This window comes from Uranotaenia lowii, unplaced genomic scaffold (genome assembly GCF_029784155.1).
Source record: "Uranotaenia lowii strain MFRU-FL unplaced genomic scaffold, ASM2978415v1 HiC_scaffold_569, whole genome shotgun sequence".
In the NCBI taxonomy this organism is placed as follows: Eukaryota; Metazoa; Arthropoda; class Insecta; order Diptera; family Culicidae; genus Uranotaenia; species Uranotaenia lowii.
Genome location: NW_026598499.1, coordinates 1 through 25000, shown reverse-complemented (window position 1 = coordinate 25000; position 25000 = coordinate 1). Strand labels below are relative to the sequence as shown.

General features: G+C 41.6%; 3 protein-coding genes across 3 annotated transcripts; 1 reads left to right on the top strand and 2 right to left on the bottom strand.

Moving 5' to 3' along the window:
• The first annotated feature begins 1269 nt into the window (after positions 1–1269).
• On the top strand, positions 1270–5358 carry LOC129760307 (ATP-dependent RNA helicase DHX8). Its single transcript, XM_055757948.1, has 3 exons — positions 1270–1444; positions 1507–4978; positions 5043–5358. Exons 1-3 carry the CDS (start codon positions 1351–1353, stop codon positions 5263–5265), a joined length of 3789 nt encoding a protein of 1262 aa, XP_055613923.1. The 5' UTR covers positions 1270–1350; the 3' UTR covers positions 5266–5358.
• Positions 5359–6472: 1114 nt separating this feature from the next.
• On the bottom strand, positions 6473–8682 carry LOC129760308 (uncharacterized). Its single transcript, XM_055757949.1, has 3 exons — positions 6722–8682; positions 6596–6665; positions 6473–6532 (listed from the first exon to the last, which is right to left on the bottom strand). The coding sequence occupies exon 1, from the start codon at positions 8227–8229 to the stop codon at positions 7024–7026; it is 1206 nt and encodes a 401-aa protein (XP_055613924.1). The 5' UTR covers positions 8230–8682; the 3' UTR covers positions 6473–6532; positions 6596–6665; positions 6722–7023.
• Positions 8683–8801: 119 nt separating this feature from the next.
• LOC129760309 (uncharacterized) lies at positions 8802–12953 on the bottom strand. Its single transcript, XM_055757950.1, has one exon. The coding sequence runs from the start codon at positions 12951–12953 to the stop codon at positions 8802–8804; it is 4152 nt and encodes a 1383-aa protein (XP_055613925.1).
• Between the last annotated feature and the right edge of the window lie 12047 nt (positions 12954–25000).

Here is a 25000-nt window from a genome sequence, read left to right as displayed (position 1 = left end):
AAATTTCCTTAACCTAAGTTGGGGGGCAGTGGGAATCGAACCCTGATAGTCTGGCTTACTAGTCAAACGCGCTTGCCAATTGAGCTAAGCACCCACCCCGGTATAGAAGCACAGAATCGTTCAATGTTCGAACATTGACATTCAAACCACTCTCACAAAATGTTTGTATTTACCAAAACAACTTACTATCAACAGATGTCGCACCTATCAAATGAAATAATAATGGCACGAGACCTTCATCCGATCAATAGCGCCATCTGTGAGAAAAAGGCAGACTCAAGCTAGGAAATAATGTAATTATTATAGCAAGTGATTGATTGAAGTGCGTTTATTTGGGAGGGTGCCGTGCGCCAAGCGAAAATATAGCAAGTGAACATATTTTCTAACTAAAGCGATATTTGAGAGTAAATCTCGAATTTAGAAAAGCAAAATTAGTAGTGTAGACTTTTTTTGATTGAAAAAAAAAAGATTTTCTGAAATCTATGGCTTAAGGACTATTTTTAATAAATACCGTTGTGATGTTTTCTTCTCTTGCAAAAAATCTTCGCTCTGTTCTTGTAAGCAGAAATGGTAGCCCTACACTAGACGACTATCCACCGATGAGAAAATCAAAATTACATCCTTAAAAGTTTCTAATTATAAAAGTAAAAGAAACAATTTCGAGCGCTAACCAATTCAGCATCAGTAAATGGATGTTAGCGAAAAGTGATAAATTTCAACCCGTAGCACTGAATCCGCATTTTTGCTTAACCTCGAAAAACATGGCTTCGTGGTGTTTTAATTCCTTTTGAGCACTTCGTATTCCATCTTTTGCCTGGCCGTCCAGCATGGCAGTTCAGAATGAATTTTTATGACTCCAATTTAAGTAAGTTACCACAGGAAATATAAATTCAAACTTACCGCATCATCTTCAGCCATGATTGGAGTTTATTAAATACCACTTGATTGCACCGGGAAAAGCTCAAAACTGGTCCAAATTTGCTAAAAACTTATCACGACAAGCCGAACCTGCTCGGGAGTTGATGATGTTGCATCAGAAATTTTCTCCTCCGTCTACCGACTGACAGGCACCATTCCGTTTTCCATTTGACGGCTGCCGCGGTAGAAAAAAAACTTAAAACAACCGCTAGCACAGGCTGCTTTTTCAGCACCGACTACACTTTTGTTTGTTTCTTAAGGGCTCGCATGCAAGGGGAACCGTTGCAGTTTCATCCTGTTCCGCTGAAAACGATTGCAGCCCATAGCTTTACATCTAGCTCATGGGATTGCAGCAACCCATTCGTAAGAACAAACGTAAACAAAAGTTTTATAATAAATTAATCGTGAAATTTTAGTGCAAAACCCAGCGCGATGGAGGAATTGGAGCAGTTGGAACATCTTTCGTTAGTGTCGAAAATTTGCACCGAATTGGAAAACCATTTAGGGTTGAACGACAAAGATTTAGGTGAGTGTCGAAAACTTCGTAAAATTTTTAATCGAAAACTTATGAAAGTGGAACTTTTTCAGCCGAATTCATAATCGACTTGGCGGATAAGAATCCTTCTTTGGACGCTTTTAAGAGGGCCCTAGCAGAGAATGGAGCAGAATTTGCGGAATCTTTCACAACTAATCTGCTGCGTATTATACAGCTGATGAAACCTCCCAAAGGAAGGGTAGCGGGTGTGGGTGTTTCGGATTTTGAGGTCGACGACACCATGGGTAATTTGGCACGAAAGTTTCCCGGATTGGCTATTCCAAACGCCAAAAAGGGTTTCGAATCGGACGTGGAGGATGATGCCGATGATGAGGAAGAATTTGAGGATAAAAAAAAATCCGAGGATTCTGTGGTGGACGATATGTTTGCCGAGCTGGAAAGTATGGCTCCGTCTAGTTCAACAAGTAAGCCCAAGTCGGTAGTAAAAAAGTCTCGGGAGCAGCAGGAGGTGGAAAACATGTTTGCTGAGCTGGAGAGTTTAGCTCCATCCACTTCTGGTAGTGGTGGTGGTGGTAAAAAAGAGGAGAGAGTGGAGAGAAAACGAGATCGCAGGAGTCGATCCCGGGAACATAAACGAAGTCGGTCTCGAGAAAGGAAGCGGAGCAGATCCAAGGAGAAACGAAGATCTAGGTCTAGGGATAGGGACCGTCGAAGGAGATCCCGTTCTAGGCATAGATCTAGGTCCAGGGATAGAGATCGCAGGCGTAGGAGTAGATCTAGGAGCAAGAACCGAGACAGCCGTCGTAGACGAAGCCGGAGTAGATCCAGGGAACGTCATCGGAGGCAGAGAAGTGGTTCTAGGGATTTCGAAAGACGCAAGCGTACACCTCCACATCAAATGCCCGAAGAACCGGAACCAGGAAAAATCTATGAAGGTCGTGTCGTTAATATTGTAGCATTCGGATGTTTTGTTCAACTGTCCAACTTTCGTAAGAAGAAAGAAGGCTTGGTTCACATTTCACAGCTTTCAGCTGAGGGACGAGTTAACAACGTAACAGATGTCGTTAATCGGGGCGATGCCGTTAAAGTTAAAGTTATTTCGATAGCTGGCACTAAAATTTCTTTGTCGATGAAAGATGTCGACCAGCAATCGGGTCGTGACTTGAATCCGTTATCCCATGCACATTTGCAAGAAAATAGCGATTTAGCTAGCCGAAATCCAGATCGACCCATGAATGTTCCTTCTATATTGAATCTAGGGGAAAACAATGAGCAAATGGAAGGAAGTTCTCGCAAAAAAGTAATTTCAAGTCCTGAAAGATGGGAAATTAAGCAGATGATATCTTCTGGAGTTATCGATCGAAGTGAAATGCCCGACTTTGATGAGGAAACTGGTCTTTTGCCGAAAGACGAAGATAGTGAGGAAGACATAGAAATCGAAATTGTCGAAGACGAACCTCCTTTCTTGAGAGGACACGGTCGAGCACTGCATGATTTATCTCCTGTGAGAATTATGAAAAATCCGGATGGGTCCCTGGCGCAAGCTGCCATGATGCAGTCAGCTTTGGCTAAAGAAAGACGTGAGCAGAAAATGCTTCAACGAGAACAAGAAATGGACGCTGTACCGACTAATATGAACAAGAATTGGATTGATCCTTTGCCAGATGAGGATAATCGCGAGCTGGCGGCAAACGTCCGAGGAGTCGGAATGTCCATGCAAGACGTGCCCGAGTGGAAAAAAGCCATTATTGGTGGTAAAAAATCTTCGTACGGTAAGAAAACCGACATGACGTTGGTTGAACAGCGACAGTCTCTTCCGATCTACAAACTTCGAGATGATTTGATCAAAGCCGTAACCGATAATCAAATTTTGATTGTTATCGGTGAAACCGGCTCGGGAAAGACCACCCAAATAACACAATATTTGGCGGAATGTGGATTTATAGCTCGTGGAAAAATTGGATGCACTCAGCCACGTCGTGTCGCTGCCATGTCTGTGGCAAAACGTGTTGCTGAAGAATACGGTTGTCGATTGGGACAGGAAGTCGGCTATACGATTCGTTTCGAAGATTGCACTAGCCAAGAAACTGTTATCAAATACATGACAGACGGTATGTTGCTTCGCGAATGTTTGGTGGATTATGACCTTAAATCGTATTCAGTTATTATGTTGGATGAAGCGCACGAACGTACCATTCATACAGACGTTCTTTTCGGTTTACTTAAACAGGCAGTTCAAAAACGACCGGAGCTTAAACTGATTGTAACATCTGCTACGTTAGATGCTGTCAAATTTTCACAATATTTCTTCGAAGCGCCTATTTTCACTATCCCAGGACGTACTTTCCCAGTAGAAATTCTTTACACGAAAGAACCTGAGACAGATTATCTTGATGCCTCTCTGATCACAGTCATGCAAATTCATCTCCGAGAGCCTCCAGGTGATATCCTGCTATTCTTGACTGGTCAAGAGGAAATCGACACAGCTTGTGAAATTCTCTACGAACGAATGAAATCTCTCGGACCAGACGTTCCGGAACTGATCATTCTTCCGGTTTACTCGGCTCTACCTTCTGAAATGCAGACTCGCATTTTTGACCCAGCACCTCCAGGAAGCCGAAAAGTTGTCATCGCTACAAACATTGCCGAAACTTCGCTTACAATCGACGGAATTTACTATGTGGTCGATCCAGGATTCGTTAAACAAAAAGTGTACAACTCCAAAACCGGAATGGATTCTCTGGTGGTCACACCAATCTCCCAAGCTGCCGCCAAACAACGAGCTGGAAGAGCCGGTCGAACTGGTCCTGGCAAAGCCTATCGACTGTACACCGAGCGAGCTTATCGAGATGAAATGCTTCCCACGCCCGTTCCAGAAATCCAACGTACCAATCTTGCAACAACCGTACTCCAGCTCAAAACCATGGGCATAAACGATCTGCTTCATTTCGATTTCATGGACGCCCCACCAGTTGAATCCCTCGTCATGGCTCTCGAGCAACTTCACTCACTGTCTGCACTGGACAACGAAGGACTGTTAACCCGCTTAGGACGCCGAATGGCTGAATTTCCCTTAGAACCGAACCTTTCCAAAATGCTCATCATGTCGGTAGCACTTAATTGTTCCGACGAAATTCTTACAATCGTTTCTATGCTTTCGGTTCAGAACGTTTTCTACCGCCCAAAAGACAAACAAGCACTCGCCGATCAGAAAAAGGCCAAATTCAATCAAATTGAGGGAGACCATTTAACCCAACTAGCTGTCTATAACAGTTGGAAGAACAATAAATTCTCCAACGCGTGGTGCTACGAAAATTTTGTCCAAATTCGAACTCTAAAACGTGCTCAGGACGTTCGGAAACAGCTGCTCGGTATCATGGACAGGCACAAGCTGGACGTCGTTTCGGCCGGTAAAAATACCACCCGAGTACAGAAAACCATCTGTTCCGGTTTCTTCCGAAACGCCGCCAAAAAGGATCCCCAAGAAGGCTATCGAACCCTGGTCGACTCACAGGTCGTTTACATTCATCCCTCCAGTGCGCTGTTCAATCGGCAACCTGAATGGTAAGTTATCTTATTTGCGAACTTCTAAAACCATACAATTATTAATTTTTTTTTTTTGCAACAGGGTTGTCTACCACGAGCTGGTGCAAACGACTAAGGAGTACATGCGCGAGGTCACAACCATCGATCCGAAGTGGCTGGTCGAGTTTGCGCCAGCATTCTTCCGCTTCTCCGATCCGACCAAGCTAAGCAAGTTCAAGAAGAATCAACGGCTGGAACCGCTGTACAACAAGTACGAGGAACCGAACGCGTGGCGTATCAGTCGAACCCGTCGGAGGCGCAATTAAAAATGCAGTATGCGGTAGGTTTACAGGAAAAATGTCCCTTTCGTATTTTGCAATCTATGGTTTGTCGCTCAACTATAAAGTTATTGTATTCGATTTATTGTTTTCCCTTCTTGCCTTCGAAATCTTCCAAACCCCACGTTTCATGTGAGTGGCATATTCTTAGGTCGAATTCACAGTGAGCGCGAAGCGAAGTGCGAAGCGGATTTCCAATTCGCGCGAAAAACCGCTTCTCATTGAAACACGTTGAAAAAAACATCGACCGGCCACAGTGCAAGCGAATTTTCGTGCGAAGACCCGGCTGGATCGCGCGAATTCATCCTGTTCATCCGGACATACACTGAAAATATTCTCTCGGATATTTTTAATCGTAAAATGATTTATCAAAAAAATCTTTTTCAAAAGTTTATTTATTTAATTATTATTGCCGTTTCTGTGTTGGTAATGAAAAATGCACGGTTTTTTAGCGCGGATTTTAGAAAAAAAAAACGCGGTTTCAGTTTCTTTCAATTGAAACAAATTCTAACTGGCAATAAACGACCGGTGGCATGAAAGCCCCACAATATGTGTATAGGATGAAGGGGCTGAACGGATAGAAGTTGGAATTTGTTATCCGACGCCATATTGAAATCCAATATGGCCCCTTCCACTCAACTTTAAAATGCTGGAAGTGACTGAAAAGTGTTAAGTATAGCAACCATCAGCTACGTGCTTAGTTACTGACAAACAGTAATCGCAGTAATCATTGACTTTAGTCTCAGTTAAAATTTTCACTTCCACTCTATCCATTACTGAATAAACACATCTTTTTGTAAATGCTCTGCCTAATTCTTTAGGTTATGGGCCCAGAGTAAAAGGAAGTAGTTCTTAGTTTTGTTCCGGAAGTAGAACGTGGTCAGCAAGATGAGCGAAGAAAAGTTGTGGCTGTTTGACGGCACGAACTTCAGCAACTGGAAATTTCGTGTCGAGGTGCTGATGGAGGATAGAGGGCTGCTGCATTGTTTGACGGATGCCATAGAGGACGAGGAGTTTGCGAGGGATCTTCCGGAGGACTCCATCCAGGTGAAGGCCGATGTTCGGAATGTTTGTAGGAAAAAGTCCTTGCAATCTTCGTAAACAAATTGTATTTTGAAGATCAAAGCTAGAAGTAGGAAGTAATTATAATTTTGACACAGCATGTTAACTAAGTTTGGGTAACTTACAATTAGTTCCCGATCCTCGTGCAGATGTTTTATGCAAAGAGACTTTTCTTGTATCTGCTATCGTAGATCTATTGCACACAGTTGATTTTAGTTAGTAAATGGATATAAATAAGTATGCTTTAGTGACTTACAATCTGGTTGACTGAACTGATTTTTCTCCGATGCTGTATGCGAAATCTAACCTGAACTTTTCTGCACCAACTGTAGGAAATTTGGTTTTAGTGATCATTCGTTTTTAATTTCACTTAAAAACTTACTTTCTGTGATGATCAACCGTACTGTGATAAATACAACTATCTGTGATACTTTTAACTTTAGGTTAAGAAGGAATTTTACTGTGATGATAACTATTTGTAAGTTTTAAAGTAGGATAATCAATTGTGCACGTTTCTTGTAACAGAGTAGAACTTATACTTCTATCGAGATTTTCTATTTTCTTCCTGTTTGCCTCACCTCAATATTCGCTGTCAAAACTAAGCTCACCCACTTCTCATCAAACGTTTCTGCTGTTCAGCGGTTCCCAGCACACCCCGCCCCGTAATCCTTATCCGGGATCTCGTCACGGTTGAGGGTTACCTCCAGTTATCTCCAACACCGCTATGTTGGCAACACCACGTTTGAAGACTCCGCTTTTCGTACGAACCCATACCTGACGGATTCTTCCGTCTCCGGACACGATAGGCTCCTCCACTACACCACGCACCCACGACTTCCGGTTAGCCTCGACTACAACGTACACCAGGTCTCCTTTCTGCAACGGCGTCGATTCGCTATACCATTTACTTCGTTGATTCAAACATGGAGCGTACTCCTTAACCCAACGCTCCCACATGTTGTGAGCCAATTGTTGAGTTCGTTGATACGCATTTCGGAGAGCAGTAGCTTCATGAGGGCGTGGTGGAACTGAATCCACTTCATTGGCAGGGCTGCTCCGTAAAAAATGATTTGGACTAATGGCTTCAGCTTCGTTCACTTCCGTAGAGACACTCGTCAGAGGACGAGCATTGATCATGTCTTCAGCCTCGATAATCGCCGTAATAAGAATCTCGTCTGTTAAGCGCTTTCCGTCATCGAGTGCAACTAGTGCATCTTTCACCGACCTAACGAGCCTCTCCCAAACACCGCCCATATGCGGTGTGGCAGGGGGATTAAAACGCCATCCAGTCAAAGTAGTTGTAACTTCATTTGCGCACTGTAGATTAATATCGTGGATTTGCTTTTTCAACTCCTTACATGCTCCTTTAAAATTTGTTCCGTTATCGGATAGAAACTCAGTAGGTGGGCCTCTGCGACTTATAAACCTTCGGATGGCCATTAGACACGACTCAGATGTCAAACTATATACGACCTCCAAATGCACGGCGCGAACTACTAAACAAGTAAATAGGCAGACCCAACGTTTTTCGGATCGCCGCCCTATAGATACCTCAAAGGGTCCCAGGTAATCCAGGCCGACAAAACTGAATGGACGAAGAAATGGTGTGACTCTTTGGATGGGAAGTGGGGCCATTCTTGGTATCTGCGGGCGGTTTCGATGAACTTTACACCATGTACATTCTCTTGATGTCTTTCTGATCAAAGTGTCGATGCTAGAAATCCAGAAACGTTGTTTTAATTCGTTTTTCACTGTATTTCGGTAGGAGTGGCCATATTTAACGTGTAACTGGTGAACCAATTTAAAAGTAATGATATGATCTTTTGGTAATATTATAGGAAAACGCATGTCGAAGGGTAATAGTTCTGCGTTTTCTGTACGACCTTCCATCCTTACGATGCCACTTTCGTCTAAAAATGGAGACAGCTTGTAAAGCGGACTGGCCTTTTCGATGGCTAGCCACTCTTTCACCTGGCGTTCTTTATTTTTAATTAAGATAGTTATTTCATCTCGATAACTCTCTGATTGTGCCACCTTGAATAAATAAACTTCGGCTTTCTGTAGTTCTTCTCTCTTAATTGGTACCAACTCAGTTAGGACCTTCGTTGTTAGAATGAGCTTCGCCTGGTTTTCCGTAGCTTTTAAAGTTTCAACGGAAAGACCTTTTAGTTTCCTTTTGCAATTAGAAATAAATCGAAAGCAGCATGAAATAGTTCGCAGTAATACTGTCCACTTAGATATTCTAGAAGTGTCAACAATCGAGAAAGCAGGTAGAATTTCATGGAAAAGAAATTGTGCTCTGAGTTCTTCTGAAACATTTGGTTTTGGGCTACGACGTTGAGGCCAAAGATCTTCGCTTTCGTATAGAAAACCTGGTCCTCTGAACCATGGACTTCCGTCGAATAATTTTGAGCCTGGACTCCACTTTGTCAGGATGTCAGCCACGTTCTCCTTAGTTCTCCTTAGCCACGTTCCACCCAGCGCCATTCCGATAGTTTCGTTAGAGTCAAAATTTCTCCAATCCGGTGACCAACGAAAGGATTGTACCTGCGCTGGTCGGACTGAATCCAAGATAGGACCGTTTGAGAATCGGTCCAGAAATACTGCTGGTTGATTTCGAGCCGATGATTCTCACGAACTGTTTTAGCCAACCGCGCACCCAGCACTGCAGCCTGCAGCTCGTTTCGAGGGATGGATAATTGTTTAATAGGGGAAACTTTAGTACGACTCATTACTAGAGCACATCGTTTTTCCTGTCCGACGGTCACGCAGAAGTACGCCACGCATCCGTAGGCAGCCTCACTTGCGTCGGTAAATACGTGTAATTGCACTTGATCATACTGATCGGATCGAGCGCAGCCGAAATAACTCCTTGGTATCCTTAGTTGGCCGATATCCGGAAGAAGCTCTGTCCAGCGCCTCCATTTCCGGACTGAATCTTCGTCGATCGTCTCATCCCAGCCGCAGCCGGTCCTCCACAGATCCTGTACCAACAACTTGCCGTGAACTGTAAATGGGGACAACAGTCCTAAAGGATCGAACAAAGACATGATGCAGCTTAAAATCGTTCTTTTTGTAGGTGCCACTTCACCACCAACCACTGGTTGTAATTCCGGTTTAAATGCGGCTGAGAAACTAAAAACATCCTGTTTCGGGTGCCATACTAGCCCTAGTACTCGCTCCGTTTGAGTAAATTTGTCTGCATGAAAGTGCACTGACGGATTGAGCTCCGACTCGTTCATATTTCTCAGAAACTCCTGAGAGTTTGACACGAAATTCCTGATCAGAAAGCCACCTTTTGCGTGAATCATTTTTACGTCACTAGCCAATTTGACCGCATCTTCGATAAAGTCGGTGCTGTCGAAGTAATCATCAACATAGTGCTGATATTCGATCGCCTCTGCTGCTTGTGGAAATTCACTAGAGTATTTCCTAGCATTTAGGTTCTTAATAAACTGTGCGGTGCACGGTGAACAGCTTGCACCAAAAGTAGCCACGTCCATAACATAGGTAGTGGGTTCTTGATGCGGATCGTCACGAAAAAGAAATCGTTGAGCCTGCTTGTCCTCCGGCCTGATGTTCAACTGGTGAAACATCTCTTTGATGTCACCTCCAAACGCAACAGGCTTTTCGCGAAAACGACAGATTACTCCTGGAAGTGATACTAACAGATCAGGTCCAGGTAGGAGTTCAGAATTGAGCGATGTTCCTTGAACAGATGCGGCCGCGTCCCATACAAGACGCACCTTATCCGGCTTACGAGGATTCGTCACTACGTTTAACGGCAAATACCAGATGTTCGCCTTCGGGGTCCCATCAAGCTCTTCTTGCGTGATCTCATGTGAGTATCCCTTTTCCACATACTCTTGGATTTGTCGCTGTACATTCGTCCTTAACTGCGGGTTCTTAGCCAGTCTTTGAGCCAAGAGAATGGACCTTTTATTAGCCATGGGAAAGCTGTCGGGGAAGTTTCGTTGTTCATTTCGCCAAATCAATCCAGTTTGGTACTTATTGTCCGAATAAGTTGTTGTATTTTGCAGAATATCTAATGCTTGCTGATGCTCTTTCGATAGTGGTGGTGATATGTGATTGTCTGCGTCATCCAACAAGTATTGACGTCTTAGTATATCATGCAGCTGTTGATTGCTTAGGTCCTCTACTTCATGGAAATTTACGGACACCTCGGAGGTCGTTCCGTTTTCGAATGATCCATAGATGGTCCAGCCCAACTGTGACCTAACAGCAATCGGTTCGCCGGGTTGCCCGACCCTAGACTCCAGTGGGGCAAACACGTGCAGGTTGTCTAACCCTATCATGATTCTTGCCTTCTCCAAATTATGATCAACAGCTGGTAAGTTTCGTAGGTGGGGGTATTTGTCACGTATTTCGTTGAAACCAACTTTTTGTTGTGGAAGTTGTAGTTTAGAAACCGTGCGAACATCTTTCAAAAACATCTTTTGATCGGAACCTCTTGGCGAAATAAGAATATTGATTTTGCGAGACTGGTTTTCGTATCTTTTCACATTTCCTGTCCAAGACACTACCATAGGTTCGAAACTACCAGCGGCTTGAAGTTGTTCAGCCACGAAATCTTCTAAAAGTGTCGCCGACGACCCTTCATCCAAGAAGGCCAGCGTATCGAAAGCCAGGTCTCCGACAAAAAGGGTTATCGGAACCATCCGGAAAATCACAGATCGACTCCTCCGATCGTGAGTGTTACATTCAACGTTTAAGTGTTGCACCAGCTCTTCGGTTACATGAAGCAAGGGATGATGACCGCCTCGACAGCCAGCAATAGTACATCGTACCTTAAAGTTGCACTTGCTTTTACCATGAGCGTTTAGACATACTCCACAAAGCTTGAACCTGGTTACCAAATTGATTCGTTCGGTTACCGACAAACGCTTGAAATTATCACAAAACCGAAGTTTGTGATCGGTGCGGTTACAAAGGATACAGGGTTTGGATAACTTTTGTGTTTCGGAGGATGAATTTGGGGTTAGACTATGCATGTGCGAGGACTCTTTTCTTCTTCCTTTGCCACCTCGAAAACGGTCTTCGTTGTCCATAAAAGCTGAATCTGTTACTTCGGATACGTCCGCTACTATCGAATTCATGAAATTTGTAAAGAGACGTAATGGAGAATGGGATATTACGTCTGCATTTTCCCGCTTATATCGAACCCATTGTATTTGGTAATCGAGTGGCAGTTTTTCCGAAAGCTCTTTTACCAACATGGGGTTCTGGAGGTGTTCATCAAGGCCGGCTGCCTGTAGATGGTCACACATTTGCTTGACTGTGATTCCGAAGTGGATAAACGTTTCCATCCTATCCAATCTAGGTGATGGCGCCTTTCGTACCTTTGTAACGAGAGCTCGGAGTAGCTTTTCTGGCCGACCAAACAGATTGCGAAGATCATTAATGACAGCTGGTACGGATTCTGGAAGCACTAGGATACTTCTCACTGTTTCTAAAGCATCTCCCCTAAGACAATCTTGAAGGCGTTTGAGGTTCTCCAGATCCGTAAAGCCACAAGATCGCGTAGTGTTTTCAAAGCTGCTTATAAAGATAGGCCACAGTTCAGGCTCCCCTTTGAATATGGGCAGAGTTTTGGACGTACCTTGTCGGGCTATGATTTGTTGTTTGGTTAACTCTCCATCGTTCAGCACACATGACGACCCAGCACTATTAGGCGCGAGCTTGCTTTGGCGTAACTTTTTAATAACTGCAAGCTCTTCTTCGGTTAGACCACTGATTTGGCCACCCAATTTAAAACCATAATGCTCACCTTGATTTTCGTCGTTGACATCACCTCCTTTTCGAAATTTGGCATCTGTACCCTTCTTAAACTGAGTCGCACTCATCGATGTCAATCCGACTCCAGAGCTCTCACCAATTCCCGCCATACACGGTTTTTGAGTCGCGCTTTCGAAATTATTCGGTTTTGTAGTCAACGACATTTTGCTCAACCAGTCTTCAACTATACTATCTCCATCGTCGTCGGGATTGGCACCATCACCTTCGGAAAATTGTTCTTCTTTTTCAGCTTCAAACTGCTGCTTCAACATAAGCCGTTTTCGGCTAAAATCTTGTTTTTCAGCTAGCTGACGATGGTACATTTCCTTATCCTGTTGGAGCTGCCGAGCGTAGAAATCCCGTTCCAGTTGGAGCGTTTTCTCCTTCAGTTCTTTTTCCTTCTGCATCCTTTTTTCTTGCAGGGTTCGGTTCATCTCAAGCCGTTTTGCCAATAAAATCATTTCCTCCTCCAGAGCACGCTCTTTGATCTGTTGCTCGTCCTCTAGTTGCTGTAGAGCTGATTCTAGAGTGCCACTAGCACTACGAATCGAACCACTGTCGCCTTTTTTGGAGCTATTTTTCCTCGTTATTTTCTTCTCCTTAGGCACCTTTAGCTTATGACGGCATTTCACACAACTCCAAGGGTGGTTTTTAATTTCGTCGGTCACCCCGGCACAACTGTAGTGCGCCCATAACTTACAGTCATCACAACAAACCATATTATCGGCAGTGTTTGGCTGATCACACATTATGCAATTTGAGGTTAGAGTGGTATCCAGATTGTGCGGATTCTCTTCAAGAATTTTCTCTTGCTCCATCGTTTGAGGGTTTCCGATAATTCTTTGATTTTTTGTTCGGAATGTTTGTAGGAAAAAGTCCTTGCAATCTTCGTAAACAAATTGTATTTTGAAGATCAAAGCTAGAAGTAGGAAGTAATTATAATTTTGACACAGCATGTTAACTAAGTTTGGGTAACTTACAATTAGTTCCCGATCCTCGTGCAGATGTTTTATGCAAAGAGACTTTTCTTGTATCTGCTATCGTAGATCTATTGCACACAGTTGATTTTAGTTAGTAAATGGATATAAATAAGTATGCTTTAGTGACTTACAATCTGGTTGACTGAACTGATTTTTCTCCGATGCTGTATGCGAAATCTAACCTGAACTTTTCTGCACCAACTGTAGGAAATTTGGTTTTAGTGATCATTCGTTTTTAATTTCACTTAAAAACTTACTTTCTGTGATGATCAACCGTACTGTGATAAATACAACTATCTGTGATACTTTTAACTTTAGGTTAAGAAGGAATTTTACTGTGATGATAACTATTTGTAAGTTTTAAAGTAGGATAATCAATTGTGCACGTTTCTTGTAACAGAGTAGAACTTATACTTCTATCGAGATTTTCTATTTTCTTCCTGTTTGCCTCACCTCAATATTCGCTGTCAAAACTAAGCTCACCCACTTCTCATCAAACGTTTCTGCTGTTCAGCGGTTCCCAGCACAGCCGAGAAGAAGAAGAAACTCAACGAGCGTCAGGCCCAAGACAGGAAATGTAAGAACCTTCTTATCCATCGTATCGGCGAAGACCAGTTGGACTACGTCAAGGATAAGCGAACCGCCAAGGACGCCTGGGACGCACTCTGTAATGCGTTTGAACGTGTCGGAATTGCCGGTAAGCTTTATCTCCGGAAGCAATTTCAAGAATTGCGACTGCTGGAAGGAGAGGACGTCAAGGCATACCTTCTGAAGTTCGAGAAGGTTCTACGAGAGCTGCGAGCGACTGGAGTGAATTTGGAAGAAGAAGACGTCGTTTGTCAGCTTTTGCTCTCACTTCCAAAATCCTACGAGGCTCTGATCACAGCGGTGGAAACGATTCAACCGGAACAACTGACGATGGCATATGTTAAGAAACGGCTTTTGGACGAGCAGGTGAAACGGTCGAACCAAGGTGATGTTGCTGTCGAATCTGCGTTTGCTGGAAAATTCCGAGGATTCAAATGTTTCGGCTGTGGGAAGTACGGTCATAGGCGAGTTGACTGCCCCGAAGCGGAAAAGGCTGGAAAATCCGTCGAGAAGAACCCCAAGTTTGCCTGGAAGTCCGGAAAGAAATCGAAAGGTGGTGCAAAAATGGCGGCTGAAAAAGAAATTTGTTTTCTGGTAACCACGGGCAACGCAACGGCACTCTTAGCTCCTAGCAAGTCGACGAAAAAGTTTTCCTGGTTTCTTGACTCAGGAGCAACGGACCACATGGTCAACGACAAGTCTTTTTTCGAAGAGCTTCATCCATTGAAGAACAAGATTCACATCGCTGTAGCCAAGTGTGGTGAGACGTTGGTTGCTGAATCGGCTGGAACAGTACGTGTCAATATGATTGTCGACGGCGTGAAGAAACCGGGTACAGTAAAGGAAGTGCTGTATGTTCCTGGTCTGCAGTGCAATCTATTCTCGGTGCGTAGGTTGGAGGACGCTGGAATGGTGTTGAAAATTGCGGCTGGAAATGTGACGATCGAACTGGATGGCGAAATCATTTGCGTGGGACGAAGGTTGGGCCAGTTGTACAGCTTGGATATGAGCCTACGCGAAATTAAATCGGAAGGGAATGCCATGGTAACAAGTAAAAACGAGTACGATTTATGGCATCGAAGGTTTGGACATCTTGGCGAGGCAAATATAAAGAAACTTTGGCAGTACGGCATGGTTGAAACGAAATCCGAAATCCCAAAATGGCCTGGTGGTACGGTTTGCGAGGTCTGCCTCAGTGGAAAGCAGACGAGACATCCGTTTCCGGTGAGCAGTGGTAAGCGATCAACACGTCTACTAGAATTGATACACTCCGACGTTTGTGGGCCGTTCAATCCGAAAACGTGGGATGGCAAACGTTATTTTGTCACGTTCATCGAAGATTTTAGCCATTTTACGGTGGTGTATCCAATAGCAACGAAGGATGAAGTGATGGAAAAGTTCAAGGAGTACAAGGCAGCAGCAACAGCTTATTTCGGGACGAAAATTTCCCGTCTTCGATGCGACAACGGTGGGGAGTATATGTCCGCTTCCTTCAAGAATTTTTGCCGCACCGAAGGGATTCAACTGGAGCCAACCGCACCGTACAGTCCGCAACAGAATGGAGCAGCTGAGCGGATGAACCGCACGTTGTTGGAGAGAGCGAGATCGATGTTGCAGGAAGCTGGCTTGCCGAAGGAAATGTGGGGTGAGGCGGTGAGTTCGGCTGCCTACATCCTGAACCGAAGTCCTACGTCTTCTGTGAACTGCAAGAAAACACCGTATGAAATTTGGTATGATCGGAAACCTGAGGTCGACAAAATGCGTGTTTTTGGTTCGGTGGCGTACACTTGGGTGCCGAAAGGAAAACGACACAAGTTGGACAGCAAGACGGAGAAAAACGTAATGGTTGGGTTCGCTCCCAATGGCTATCGAATTTGGGATCCAAGGAAACGCAAGCTGTTCATCTCAAGAGATGTGATTTTCGACGAAAATCTGAAATGGTCCAGTGTGATTCAAAAATCTTACCGTTATGTTGAACCTGCTACTGAAGATGACGTCAAGCCCAGTGATGGACCAGAATCAAGCCCAGATAATGTTTTTCCAAGGCGTGGAGAAACACATGAACCGGAAATCCTTGAGGTGTCGAGCGAGCCTGGTGTGGACGAATCGGATCAATGTGCTGATGCGATGTAACCGGAAATGACGACTGATTCCGATTGCATGACCGATGACGAAGACAGCGATCCAGACTTCGCGCTCCCACCGCACCAAGAACGTGACAACTGTTCTACAGAAGTGTCAACGAGGCGCAGCGGTCGGGAGCGCACGCTCCCTGGTAAGTTGAAAGATTTCATTACCAATTTTGGAGCCAATACTGCTGGTACTTATTTGTCAGGTTCCCCGATGGCGAGTGATGGTTCGATTCTGGCGTATGCGCTTAATGCAGAAGCGTATGTGGAAAACATTCCGACGACGATCGCTGAATTGAAGAAGCGTGACGATTGGGACGATTGGAAGAAGGCGATCGATAGTGAGATGCAATCCTTGAGCAAGAACGAAACATGGGATCTTGTTCCGAAGCCTGCCGGAAAGAATCTGGTGGAATGCAAGTGGGTTTTCCGAATCAAGCGTGACGAGGCTGGTAATGTTGACCGATACAAGGCGAGGCTGGTGGCCAAAGGTTTTTCGCAGAGGAAAGGCTTCGACTACGACGAGACATATGCTCCTGTGGCGAAAATTGCAACCCTCAGAGTGCTGTTGGCGGTTGCAAATCAAATGGGACATCATGTGCACCAAATGGATGTCAAGACGGCGTTCCTTAACGGCATCCTGAAGGAAGAAATTTTCATGCGTCAGCCTGTTGGATTTGAGCGGGGAGGACCGCATCTCGTCTGTCGGTTGAGGAAGTCCTTGTATGGGCTAAAACAAGCACCGAGGAGTTGGAACGAGGAGTTCAACAAATTTGCGCTTCAAATAGGATTCCAACGTTCGAAGATCGACACCTGTCTCTACACGAAGAAAGACAAAACGAATGTTGTCTATTTGCTGCTGTACGTGGATGACATTTTGTTGGTCTCAAACAGTCGAGAGGAAGTCGTGGACATCAAATCCAAACTGTCTACGCGTTTTGAAATGTCGGACATGGGTCCGATAAAGCATTTTCTCGGGCTGAAGGTGGATTACGATCAGACGCGTGGTCGAATGAAGATTAGTCAACCGAAATACGTCGTGAACCTGCTAAGCAGATTCAAAATGGCAGATTGCAAACCATGCGCAACTCCATTGGAACCAAACCTAAAATTGAAGACCCGAAGTGTTGAGGAATTGACCAAGCAGCCGTTTCGGGAACTGATCGGTTGTTTGACCTATTTGGCTTTGGCTTCAAGACCAGACATCAGCGCAGCTGTGAATTACTTCAGCAGATTCCAATCGGCTCCTACCGATGTACACTGGAGTAATCTAAAACGGGTTTTGCGGTATCTAAAGCAAACGGTGAACTATGGATTGGAGTACCAACGGTCGGACGATGGCGAACCTTTGCGAGGATATGCCGATGCTGACTGGGGAAACCTGGAAGACAGAAAATCGATATCTGGGAACGTGTTCAAAGTTTTTGGCAGTACCGTTTCCTGGATGACCCGAAAACAGAATTGTGTGGCATTATCGTCAACAGAGGCCGAATACATTTCGCTGAGCTATGCAATCTGCGAAGGTATTTGGTTACGGAACTTGTTGCTGGAACTGGATATCAAGATCATCAAGCCCGTTCCGATGTTCGAAGATAACCAATCTTGCATTCGAATATCGGAGGAACCGAAGGAACACAAGCGAATGAAGCATGTTGATTCCGTTTTCACTTCATTCGTGAGAAGCTTCAAGATGGATTCTTCAAAATTATCTACGTACCTACAACGGATCAAATTGCGGATATATTTACCAAAGGACTGGCGAAAGGACCTTTCGAGAAGCTGCGATCCAAGCTGAGCTTATCTGGTTGAGCGGGGATGTTAAGTATAGCAACCATCAGCTACGTGCTTAGTTACTGACAAACAGTAATCGCAGTAATCATTGACTTTAGGGCAGAAACACAGTGCACGCGAGCGAGCGAGCGAGCGATTTTTGAATGAACCTGAAATGAATTTCGCGCGAACATTTTTCAGGATCGTTCACAGTGCACGCGACGAACGGGATGCGATTTACACTGAGAAAAAACTTTATGGATAGGAAAGAAAATAATATTTATGTAAATCAATTTATAGGGAATTGAAAGAATAATTTTTAAGAGGTTATTTTTGTTTAAATCATTATGAAATAATTCGTATGTGACATTCAATTAAAATGTTTAACAGCGTCATAAAACCATTCAATTATTTTTATTGCCGAATCCATGCACAAACCGGAGTTTTCATCGCTATCAGCGCCGGCGACTTTCACTGACGTCAAATCATGTTGACCCGACAAATCCACGTCACGTGACTCGCAGAATAAGCACCAAAGATTTTATTTCAAAACCACTTTAATGTAAGATAAATTTGTTCTAGACCCGAATAGAATTGTACGATGAAAAAACCATGCATTTCATATTCACAAACCATAAATTTTATGGTTTACACAATGCTTATCATCGTCCACGATACTGTGAATGCACATTGGAATTCATAGTTTCCGACCATACATTTCACTGTTTTGGCTAAAATAACCATGAAAAAGGGGTATTGTTATGCAGCGTGACCATGAAAAAAATGGCGATTTCCCATACATTCGGAAGCTCAAAAATATGAAGTTCATGGTGAAAACAGCTTCCACTTTTTCATAGTAAAACCATGAAAATCCGTAAATTTACATTGTTCTAACGAAGATGGAAATCAAGGTTTTTCTATAGTTTATTGATATCGTTTTAACCATAAAGTTTCATGGTTTACAATGAATAATTTTACTGATTAGAATAGTTGCTAAATTTATTACTCGTTTCAAGGAATTTTATTCATGATTAGTTGTGCTTTTGAATAAACTTAATTACCTTTTATTTAAAAGCACGACCAATCAGAAATATTATTCCTTAAAACAAGAAATAACTTTAGCAAACTGGTTCGTTAAAAAAAGAAATTAAGAATGATTTTATTTTAATTTATATCTAATTGTTGAATGCGAATTGTTTGAATTACAATGGTTGTTACTTAAATTCAGCACCGGTTTGAATTAAAACCCAGAATGCAGATTTCAAATTAAGATCCGAAGCCAACCGTATTTGTATCGAATGAAAGTCATTCCGACGGTACAAATAAGTTGTGTGATCGGAATCGGACCTAGATCCCTGTCTCGAGTGATTTCAATTGCTACTGCTATGGGAAGAGTGATGCTCAAGTCTACGTGTGATTAATTTGAATAAAAAAGATAACTCCAAGCAGGATTTCGAGTTAGACTATTGCAAAGCAATGGGTGCTTTTATCAGTACATCGTCTGGTCGTTCGGTTAGATTTCTATAAGATTTTTACATTACGGTGCAAAGTTGATCAGACTATCTTCATTGCCAGTGCTGGACAAAGAACTCATTTTGAACTTAATGTTGGATAGACTGAAGAAACTAATTGGAGCACTGAGCCTAGGAATTTAACAGTCGAGTTATTGTAGGACTATATTGCAACACAGTATCTTCAAAGCACGGAGTCTGTGGTCTTCGTTCCATAACCTGTTGTTCCGATATTTCAATCGTTTGATTTTCATTCGATGTGTCAGATCGTTGAATGATGCTGAATTGTCATAGACAGTAGCGGCTTCTAACGAGGATTTGTATGAACCAATATGGAGGTAACAGGTAACAGTTGGCCAAGTCTGTGGAAAAAAAAATAAGTTTTTCACATTTTAGTAAGAGTAAAAAATATTTCTACGAAATAGAATTATGAACTTACATATCTGATACTATTCAGAGAAGAGATCGACTCCTGAAAAAAGCGTGACAGCTTTTTTCAAAATTGTTCAAAATCAGATGGCTCATCTTTCGGGAGTGATGATCCGTTTAAGTGGAATTGGCATCCATATAGTCCGCTTCAAAATGCTGTTGGCAGGCAAGGATCAGACATTGCAAGCCGAGACACCATTCTCGTAGTTTGATGTTCGAATGAGTTGCTAGGGCTTTCAATAGCCCGTACTCTGCTCGATCACCCAAGGGATTCTTCGGGAACGAATAAGCATTGAAGCCTTTAGCGTTGCTACCCGGAACTTGATCGAGGGTTTCCCATTTAATGTTAACCATAATTGTCTCTGGTCGTTATTGATATTCCACACCGGACCATGGTTGGAATCTGGCCAGGCAGCTTACTCTATTTGGTTGTTCACAGCGCCCGTTAAGGCTACATGTCAGAGGTTAGCGATGAGATTGAAGGTAGTTTTCCAGGCTAATCTTTTCAAAAAAAATTATCTCGTCAAATCTCTAGCGGCATTCATTGCCGATGATACTGTTCTGAAAAAGAAAAAAAAAAAAGAATATTTACCATTTTAAAAAATAGGTAGTTGAGAACTCTTACTTATAAAGGAACTTATGGTCCGTCGCGGTCATTACCGTTACCGCCCAGGGTTGTTGATTTTTCATAATGCTGTTCCACCTGTTAATGCAGCTTGGTTTGTGGTGATGATTGATTGATTGATGGTCAAGTGACCTTCAAACAGCGCTTGCCAGAAAATTCTTGCGGAAAATCCGTCATCGTTCCCAAATAGTCGCAAATGAGTTCCGTCTAGGTTGCCATCCATTCTCGATTTATTTCCAGGATTTTATTTTTTCCATCGTTGCTGGAAGCGAAGCGTTCATGCTGGTTTTCTGCGGTATGCGTGATGCCGGTCTGACGTTGTAAGCCGTGGAATGACGTGGGGTCATACCCGTTTTCCAAGCTTCTGTTACCGGAGGTAAGTGAGCCGTCTTGGAAGGTCCACTGTTGACGAACCCGCGGAACAGCCCTTTATATCAGCTCCTAGAAAAATAAATAAATTAATAAACAGGAATGAACATAATTATTCCACAAAGGTACTCACCACCGGTGTTTTCGCAATGACTAGCTGATGAGCTGCGCTGGGGTAGCTACCAGGCAGATCGGGACAAGCAATTGGACCTTTCGCTGGCATCTTCCCGGTCATCCACACTTCACCGGAACCTTTATCCACGGTAGCAGGAGCCACTGAACTGCTATTGATTTCGCCTACTAGAAAAATACAATGAATTTATAAACTGAAATAAAACTGATTGTTTTTAAAAGGGACTTACCAAGGCGTTCTCGCAAGAAAATTGTAAACTGAAAATAAATTTTTTCGCCAAACATGGCACGCGCACGCTCGAAAACAAATCTCTACACGATAAATTGTATATGCGTAAAACCAGCAACATTTTAACAACGCTCGTTCACGATAAACTTTGTGGTGACTTTAAAAATCATGGTAATTTCACAGTTAAAACCGATTGATGAATATTTAGATACTACGATGATGTTTATAGTTAAAATGAAAATCATTGTTCGGTTATCTTAAAACCATGGTCTTTGCTATTCGGGGAGTCATATTTATTATTTAATCCTTGCTCATGTTACAGATTGAACAAGTAAAATTTACCTTTTTCTGGATATAAATGTTCTGTGCTCAGCAGTTGAGTGTTTTCTTTGGTTACAGATGTTAGGATGCTATAATTTTTTCTAGGAGTTTTCATTGTGAGTCCAAGCAACTGATTTTGATCTGGCAGCTGCGTTTCTTTTCCAGTCGACATATTTTGAACTGTATAATCATGATTATAGTAATTTAGGATGAAGGGAAATGATAAATAACCATTTTTGCAGCTAATACTTTATATATTTTTCAGCTAATCTACTCTTGTTTTAAATATTTAAAACAATATCCATAAATCAATTTCTCTAGAAGCAGTTATTTCATTTGTTCTTTAAGAAAAGGAGTATTTGTTTTTAGAAGAAAATTATTTTTTATAAACCATCTTTTTTATTTTGGCATCAAAACTTCACGTTCCTAAATTATTCGAGCAATTAAAAATGAAATGAAAAAAAATTGTATCGTGCGAGACCTGATGACCACGCAATTTGTCACCGGAATCTCCAAAGATCTCGAATAATTAGAGAAAAAACGCGCGCCGGTATATGGAATATGCATCTTATGCAGCTTGGCGAAAAAAGTAAACTCACAATGTTTGAATTTTCCCCCGAAGTAATGTGTTTTTAACAGCACAAAGAGCACAAATTCACCGTGCCGCAAAATAATACGAATTTCTCTTCAGAATTTGCTGGTCACCATTTCGTCCATATACTGGACAAACGACAGATATATGCTGGAAAAACGTTTTTTTTTTATTATTTAAAAATAACGCGATATATTTTCAAATAAAACTGCCGAGAAATAATCTCAGTGCAGGTTCATATGAAGTTTGGGTGAACCAAAACAAAGTATTCACGCGACTGCTGCGACGGATAATTTTCCGAATGGTATTTCGCGCGATAGTACGAATCGCATCGCTTGCACTGTGAACGGTATCACAGTTTTCAACGTGTTCAAATGAGGTGCGATTCTTCGCGCGAATCGCTCGCTCGCTCGCTCGCGTGCACTGTGTTTCTGCCCTTAGTCTCAGTTAAAATTTTCACTTCCACTCTATCCATTACTGAATAAACACATCTTTTTGTAAATGCTCTGCCTAATTCTTTAAAAAGCACATGAAACTTCACAATATGGGTATTGGATGAAAGTACTCAATAAGTAGAAGTCGAATTTGGCTGCCCGACGCCATTTTGAAATAAAAGATGGCGGTTTCCGCTTAATTCAAAATGCAATAAATAACTGAAAATCGTAAGATCCATCCACAATATAAAAAATGAGTTAAAGGGATCAAAAAGTAGATGAAAAATTACTGACAAAAATTTAACAAAAATATTGAGAAAACTGCAAAAAAACACTGAAATGAAAAAACGAAAATATGACAAGTGTTATAAAACTAATGTAATATTGACAAAAATAGTCACAAATGACAAAACTTTGAATAAAACACGCCAAATGTGGTAAAATAATTATGCTAAAAAAAGACAAATATTACAAAATTAGACAAAAATATGAGAAAAAATTCACAGAAATGGCAAAACTATGACAAATGAGAGAAAAATAATAATGACAAAATAATAATCAAAATTTAACAATAAAATGACCTGACAGAACTAATATAAGGACCAATATTTGACAACAAATTTACAAAAATGAAAAAAAAAATCAACAAATTTACAATAAAATCCCAAAAATCTGACAAAAAATAAGGCAAATGGGCTAGAATATGACAAAGTTCTGAAAAAAATATGACAAAAATTGGTCAAAAATAATGACAATTATTATTATTATTAATCTATAATCGAACGAAAAAAGACAAAACTATAAAAAAAACTTACAATCAAATGAACATAAAATCTGACAGAACTATGACAAAAATTAAAATAAAATGAGAAAAATCTTACAGTACTATAACAACCTTTGTCAACTGTTCGTCATAATTTTGTTTTTTATCGTAGTTTTGTTACATTTTTATCATATTTTTTTTCATAGCTTTGTTACATATATTTTTATTACATTTGTAAAATTTTTGTCATAGTATCGCCATATTTATGTTATTTTATTGTAAAATTTTGTCATATTTTTAAATTTTGATTAGTTATTATATAGGTCATATTATTATTTCAATTTTCATATTTTCATATTTTCCATAATGATGTCAAATATTTTTTAAAGTTTTTATTTCGAGTTTTGGAATAATTGTTAATTCTTTGTTATTATTCAGTAAATTTCATTAATTTTTGTCAGATTTTGTCAAATTTATCAAAGATTTGTTATATTTTTATCATATTGTTGTAATATTTTTGTCACTTTTGCCATATTTGTATCAAAGTTTTGTAAGCGTATCGTGATTTGTTGTTGTTAGTATATTGTAAATTTTTTTTTCATTATTTTGTTATATTTTTGTCATAGTTTTGGTAGTTTTTTTTTCTTGAGATTTTCAGTCATTTAAAATATTTTAAAGTTGAGCGGAATCCGCCGTATTGGATTTTTAGATGGCGTTTCATAGCGTCAGACTGCAAAATTCGACATTTACTAATTGATTCCTTTCACCTAATACCCATGGGTGTTTAATGCGATTTTCAGTCATTTAAAGTATTTTGATGTTAGGATGAAGCCGCCATCTTGGATTTGGGCGTCAAAAATTTATTCTCGACGTCCTCATAAAGTCCAGACACCAAGTATTCAGGTCCTAAGATTCCTTTTCATAATTCCTGCGGTCCTAGAACGCGCAAGGTTTTTTCCGCGGTTTTCCGGAATTAACGTGGTTTTTCGGAACTAACGCGGATTAGTTTTTTTGCGCGGTACGTATCCCTCGCTCACGGTTTTGATTCTGCAAATTAATTTGCAAAGATTTTTTCACATGTGATTATTTTTTGCAAAACACCGAAGGTTTTTCTCAGTGTTGAACCGCTTCGCAATTCGCGTTCACTGTGGCCGGCCTTCAAAAACGAACTTGCGAAATTCATCCCGTAAATGAATATTTCGCTTCGCGCTCACTGTGTTCGTACCCTTAGGTTTTTAAACATAAACAATAATTCTCGCGTGAGCTTTCATTACGTCGAATGAAACAGAAACACCGAACCGAGAAAAACGCTTCTGAAATTTGAAGAGTGTTTTTCAAATCCTATTTTCATTCCTTCGCCGATAACCCTTCAAAAAATACGCAATATTCATGGAAACTAATTGTGTCAGATATTCCACATTATGAATTTAATTTTTTGCAATTTTTAGAGCTATTTTTTTAAACATAAAGGAACATACGACATATTCAAACATAAATCGTTCATACGTCTGAACACATTCGTCGTTTGGAGGGGAAATTTGTTTCATTCGTCTCTTTTCTTTCGTCCTTTGATTCGTCCAACTTGCACTTACGCCCAAATGTTTCTGATGCAAATACTATGGGAAATTTTCAATTTTCTCGGCGTAGTGGCTGTTTAATAAGTGAAATATCTAGTGTAGCGGTAAATTGGTGAGTAAATGCATAATGAAATGTGTGAATCGGGTGCGCCATCGGTCAAACCAGCTCACTGCTGCTGATCAGCTTTCTGTTGCCGACCAGCTGGAGGGGAAATTTGTCTCATTCGTCCTTTGATTCGTTCAACTTGCACTTACGCCCAAATGTTTCTGAGGCAATTACCGGTAAATTTTCAATTTTCTCGGCATAGTGAATGTTAACTTATTGAGTTGTCGAGTGCAGTGGTAAATTTATTAGTGAATGCGTAATAAAAGTGTGAATCGGGTGATTGGGTGACTAACAGCAGCAGGCTGCTGCC